Source organism: Poecilia reticulata, chromosome 23 (genome assembly GCF_904066995.2).
Source record: "Poecilia reticulata chromosome 23, P_reticulata-male-v2, whole genome shotgun sequence".
Taxonomy (NCBI): domain Eukaryota; kingdom Metazoa; phylum Chordata; class Actinopteri; order Cyprinodontiformes; family Poeciliidae; genus Poecilia; species Poecilia reticulata.
The window spans coordinates 9,304,034-9,310,543 of NC_088852.1; the positions used below are offsets into that span (position 1 = coordinate 9,304,034).

At 36.8% G+C, this 6,510-nt stretch overlaps 1 protein-coding gene across 1 annotated transcript; it reads left to right on the forward strand.

The window, feature by feature from the left end:
- Positions 1-1,021: 1,021 nt before the first annotated feature.
- LOC103459279 (E3 ubiquitin-protein ligase TRIM21-like) lies at positions 1,022-4,333 on the forward strand. Its single transcript, XM_008400725.2, has 2 exons — positions 1,022-1,169; positions 2,134-4,333. The coding sequence occupies exon 2, from the start codon at positions 2,136-2,138 to the stop codon at positions 3,846-3,848; it is 1,713 nt and encodes a 570-aa protein (XP_008398947.1). The 5' UTR covers positions 1,022-1,169; positions 2,134-2,135; the 3' UTR covers positions 3,849-4,333.
- The last annotated feature ends 2,177 nt before the right edge of the window (positions 4,334-6,510 follow it).

Here is a 6,510-nt window from a genome sequence, read left to right on the forward strand (position 1 = left end):
CCAGTAGTTATTGTGATAAACGATAATATTGTATTTCATGTGAGACCATTTTTAAGTACTATAATGGTAATGGCATAATAATAATAATAATAATAACCCAAGAAAACCTTCTCAAAGATTAGTAAACTTTCAATTGTAATGAACATTTCACACTAGAACTGGAAAATATTTTAAATATCCCAAACAAATAAATAAAACAACAAATAAATAAATACATTTTGACGTATTGTTGAACACAAGTGTCCATCAAAAAAGGGCTGGAGACCAAAGCAACAAATTAAACATTTTATAATCCAAGTTTGGAAGAAAGAGAGAAAAATAAAAAACAGATAAACATGCCAATGGAAATGATTGAATTTGTTTACCCTTACCCCTACCCAGACTCCTTGAATGTAGACCCTCTTCCATCATTTGGTCTAACATTTTCTTCGAAAAATGTTAAGTGCACTAATCATTTTCTTTGGAAAATGTTTAGTGCCCGGGTCTTTATTTAAAAGCCCGTTTGTTATTTGATAATACGGGGTCTGTGTCATGTGATTAAGGTCACATGACATACGGGGTGGGGCATACATTTCCATACAATGTAAAATGTAAATTTTTTATATATATTTCAAATACACAAGAAGATGCGTTTGACAAAAGGGCAGAGATTTGAAATTGTACTGATGGCTGAATCGGGAAGAAGTAGCATGGTTGCAAGAAACTTTCACAAAACATGGAACGAACAATCCTCTCTTGGTTGGACAAGCATTACTTTGCAAAGAACAAAAAAGTACAAGTGAAATTTTTAGTTTCAGGACTTTAAAGGCCTGGTTGTTAAACCACTTCACCCACGATCAAACGTGGAGGTAAATACGCCAGTTCGTTTCTGCTGGTAAAAAAAAGCTCTATAACTACAACGTACAAGCGGTTGTAAATGCGCACGCAGCCAACCTCACATGTACTCGGCACACAAACAAACAGCCCAACACGGAAGCGCGGCGCGCGACCTGTCAACAGCGAACAAGCGTCAGTCCCGCAGCTCACCTCAGCTTTTATACTGAGCGGCTCACTTGCAATCACCCTGCCAGCAGTTGCAGCCTCCACCTTCTTCCTGCCACATAGATAAAAAAAAAAAAAAGACTGCGTGCCTAGAGCGAGACTGAAATCAGACAGAGACGACGACGCAGGTAAAATCCACCCTTCTTTAAATGTTTATTCGGGTTTAGTAAGACAGTTTTTTATTTCTAGTGATGCTGCTTGGAGGTCAGACCTACTCTGCCCTTAAACATGTTGTACACTCTAACTGTATGTACTGCAGAACACATATACTTGTACTGTACAGTGTTAGTTAATGCATGCATTTCAAATCAGTAAAAAATTATTAATGAAGCATGTTAGTACGTACGAATTAATGAAGGACCTTGGCATACAAATTGGCAAAGTAAGTTTTAACATCTGAAACAAGTTCACAGAAAATTAGTCATCATTCAATTGCCAAGAGACTTCCTGCAGCTCTTCATAAGTAACAACTGTTGATTACACAGGATCAGTTTCTCTAGAAATGTTCCCTCTTTAGACTAAGAATGTGAACATATTCATTAGATGAAGTACATAGTTGCTGCTTGATATACTGATAGGTCCAATTTGATCTCTTGTAAAATCGACATCCTTAAACTAGTCAGATAACCAGAAAGTTGTGGTTGCAGTATTCTTTCATGTATTATCATTGGCTCCACCTCTTACTGTCAACAACAAGGTCCATCTGTCACCAAGAAACTTTAATAAATGTTTCTTGTTGCTATTTAGCTACAATACCAAATACTCAAGTGATTTTTTTTAAAATAGCTGATTAAAAATTGATTTGTATGATTGGCAGTTTTAATGATTGACACATTTCTTGTTCTTTTGCTCTACCCTTGGCAAAAGAACAAAACAAAAGACCTTAATGTTTTTGTTTTTTTGGGGGTTTTTTTTGCTTTTCAGATTTTTTTTCCCCCAGTGATCTCAACTTGTAGTATAATCTCTCATTTTAATGACATAAACATGCGTTAATTGACAGGTGGCTATTTTTTATTATCTTGTTAGAATTAAATGCACTCCTCTGGTTTGAATTTCGAATGTCAAACTCAATTGATCAATTATCCTTTTCAGACATGGCCTCAGCTTGCAGCATCCTGTATGAAGAACAGGTCCTGTGCTCAATCTGCCTCAGTGAGTTCAAAGAGCCCGTCTCCACTCCATGTGGACACAACTTCTGCAAGGGCTGCATCACCCAGTACTGGAACAGTCAGGACAGTAGACCTGTACAGTGTCCCCTCTGCAAAAAGAAGTTGGGCAATAAACCGAAACTCCAGGTTAATTCAGAGTTCAGAGACGTGGTGGAGCATTTCAACCACACGAGAGTAAAGAGTGGTCCTAAGATCGTCGCCCAACCAGGAGAGGTTCCATGTGACATCTGCACCGAACCGAAGCTCAAAGCCCACAAGACGTGCCTGGTGTGTTTGGCCTCGTATTGTGAGCCACACCTGGAGTCCCACCAGAACTTGAAGAAGCACAAGCTGATCGATCCTGTGTCCAACCTGGAGGACAGGGTGTGCAAGAAACACGACAAGATGCTGGAGCTCTTCTGCCGCACAGACCAGCAGTGTGTTTGCATGATGTGTTTGAATGACGACCACTCGGGCCACGAGGCTGTTCCACTGGAGCGCGCCTTCAAAGACAGGAGAGGCATGTACGAGAACGTGACCTCAGAGATGAAAAAGACGGAGAACTCCAAATCACAGAGTGTTAAAAAACTCAAAGATTCAGTTCAGAAGAGCAGGAAAATATCAGTCAACGACACTGGACAGATTGCAGAAATTTTGTCAGCCCTGGTGCTTTCTTTACAAAAAAAGCAGAATGAACTGGTTAGAGCAATCGAACAGAAGCAGAAAGAATCAGAGAAACAAACTGAAGGTCGGATCACTCTCCTGGAGCAACACCTTTCTGATTTGAGAAAAAGGAGATCTGAAATTGAGCAACTGATAAAGTCAGAAGACTATCTCTACCTGCTGCAGAACTGTCCACCCAATCTTACATCTCCGAACACCCCTCTGTTAGACCCATTTACTGAACAGCACACCTATGCAGGGTTGGTGAAACAGTCAGTAGGTCAAATAAAAAAGAGCATCAATAATGAGATAGACATGCTGATTCAGAAGATCAGTTCACCTGATTGCTGTGGAGCTGAAAACATGAGACCTTCTACCCCAAATGTGTGGCGTCCGCTGAAAGACAAGCTGATGATGATCCAGCAATGCAATGCAGTCGATGTGACTCTGAACTCCTATAGCGCCCACACACACTTCACTGTATCTGCAGATGGGAAGACACTGAGCTATAGACCAAGAGAGCACTTCTTTGATCCTTTGGGCTGGCGATTCAAACATTACTATGCTGTTCTGGGAAATGAAGGTTTTTCTTCAGGTCAGTTCTACTACGAAGTTGACGTCTACCTGAACAGATCCTGGACCTTGGGAGTGGTCAAAGAGTCCATTAGAAGGGATAAACTGTTTCCACTCACACCTGAGCATGGAGCCTGGGTATTTTGGGGCTCGCTGTGTCCACCAAACATCAGGAGAATTGGTGTATTTGTTGATTACGAGAGGGGAGAGCTCTCCTTCTACAACACAGAGACCAGGGATCTGTTGCATTCCATCGCAGGATGTTGCTTCACTGAGACAAAAACAGGACTGCAAGCTTTTCTTTACTCTGTTGTTGGATTCTCCACTGTTCACAGACCAAAGCTCTACCCTTTCTTTTCATTAAGTGGATTGTTTGATATTCTTACTATCACTCCTGTGGAATGTACATCCCAAGATGCTTGAGATGTACTTTTCTTTTACTCAAATGAATATTTTTGATAGTTCCTACTATGCCTTATATGCAATAGTGGAACATTTCTATGTAATACATCTTCCTTACAAGGTCTCAACATCCATCAGATCTCCAAAAATACATATTAAAATAAAACACAGTCTTTCTTTAAATCTCTGGGGGGCTGAGAATATTTTACAACCAAACTAGTCAGAAATTGTGGAACTTCTGTATGAAACTCTGACTTTGTTTCAACGATTTAATGAATTTTAATTAGTCTAATTATTTGTAAACACACGTATACAGCGTCTTATCTGTGTTTGAAGAATTTAAAAAATTTTTTGTTTCAAGCCAGTTTTTAAATGCATTTATCTATATGATTATGTGTTGCAAATACATAATGCATAAATTATAGATTTCAAAGAATACTATAATATATTTTGAGGGGGGATTCATTTACTGTGTGTAAGTAGAACTGTGCAGTTGCCTGCAACTGATTGGCGATCTATGTCATGTGACTAAGATTTAATAGTCACATGACATGTGATGTAGTAGATATATGATGTAGATACGTAGAAATGGATATTTAAATCTACATCAGAGTATTTTTTAGACAGTCTTTGAATGTAGGTTCTCTGTGATAATTTGGTCACTTTCTCTTTTCTTTTTCGTGTCAATATTTGTAAATACGCAACCTCAAATATTCTACCAGCTTACATAAAGTGTACTTACATTATATAAGCTGCATACTTAAATAAAATATAAGTTGTTTATGACTTTTTTTCTTTGAGATGCTTTGCTTAGAAAAATAATTACCGTTTAAGACGAAAAAGAAAAAGGGCCTAGATTCAAATACTGTACATAATGAGGACAGTGCGGTAGCCTGCAACTAATCAGCTGGTCATTGGTCACGTGACCCTCCTGTGACGAACTCAAAGCCCGAATTACACGTCACAGATTGACGTCAATGACAGACTGAACCAGAGTCCTTGAATGTAGACCCTCTGCGATCATTTGGTCACTAATCATTTTCTTTTGCAGGTAACGTTAGGAAACAATACCCATCAAATATTAATGATCCTTTCTCTCTTTTCTCTTTATCCTTTTTCTCTAAAGGTAGAGAGGTTAAAGACATAGATATATCTATGTATATCTAGATATATCTATATAACACAACAAAATAGCACAGGATATTTATATCTTACAGAAAATATATTTAAGAAGTCAAGGAATGTACAAGTAATTCTGGGTAAAAAATGTTTAAAAAAATAAAAATAAATAAATAAAAAAAAGTACAATTTGGATTAGCCAAAGTACATTTATGCTTAATCTTTTTAGTTTTACACATAAAAATTATCCAAAATGTATTTAAATATCTTCATTCACTCCGAATCACACTGGATTTGGATGTACCCCAAATCCAGGAAGGACTCAACAATAATAAACTTTTCAAACGGACTTCTTTTAAATGGTTTGGTTTGAAAATAATTAAACTTTAAGACGGACAAATAAATAAAAGACCCTATATTCAAATAAGGACTGTGCGGTAGCCTACAACTAATCAGCTGGTCATTGATCACGTGACCCTCCTGTGACGAACTCAAAGCCCGAATTACACGTCACAGATTGACGTCAATGACAGACTGAACCAGAGTCCTTGAATGTAGACCCTCTGCGATCATTTGGTCACTAATCATTTTCTTTTGCAGGTAACGTTAGGAAACAATACCCATCAAATATTAATGATCCTTTCTCTCTTTTCTCTTTATCCTTTCTCTCTAAAGGTAGAGAGGTTAAAGACATAGATATATCTATGTATATCTAGATATATCTATATAACACAACAAAATAGCACAGGATATTTATATCTTACAGAAAATATATTTAAGAAGTCAAGGAATGTACAAGTAATTCTGGGTAAAAAATGTTTTAAAAAAAATAATAAATAAATAAAAAAAAGTACAATTTGGATTAGCCAAAGTACATTTATGCTTAATCTTTTTAGTTTTACTCATAAAAATTATCCAAAATTTATTTAAATATCTTCATTCTCTCCGAATCACACTGGATTTGGATGTACCCCAAATCCAGGAAGGACTCAACAATAATAAATTTTTCAAACGGACTTCTTTTAAATGGTTTGGTTTGAAAATAATTAAACTTTAAGACGAAAAAATTAATAAAAGACTCTATATTCAAATATTGTGCAAGAAGGACAGTGTGGTAGCCTGCAACTAATCAGCTGGTCATTGGTCACGTGACCCTCCTGTGACGAACTCAAAGCCCTAATTACACGTCACAGATTGACGTCAATGACAGACTGAACCAGAGTCCTTGAATGTAGACCCTCTGTGATCATTTGGTCACTAATCATTTTCTTTTGCAGGTAACGTTAGGAAACAATACCCATCAAATATTAATGATCCTTTCTCTCTTTTCTCTTTATCTTTCTCTCTAAAGGCAGAGAGGTTAAAGACATAGATATATCTTGATATCTAGATATATCTATATAACACAACAAAATACCACAGGATATTTATATCTTACAGAAAATATATTTAAGAAGTCAAGGAATATACAAGTAATTCTGGGTAAAAAATGATTTTAAAAAAAAGAAGTACAATTTGGATTTGCCAAAGTACATTTATGTTTAATCTTTTCAGTTTTTAGTTT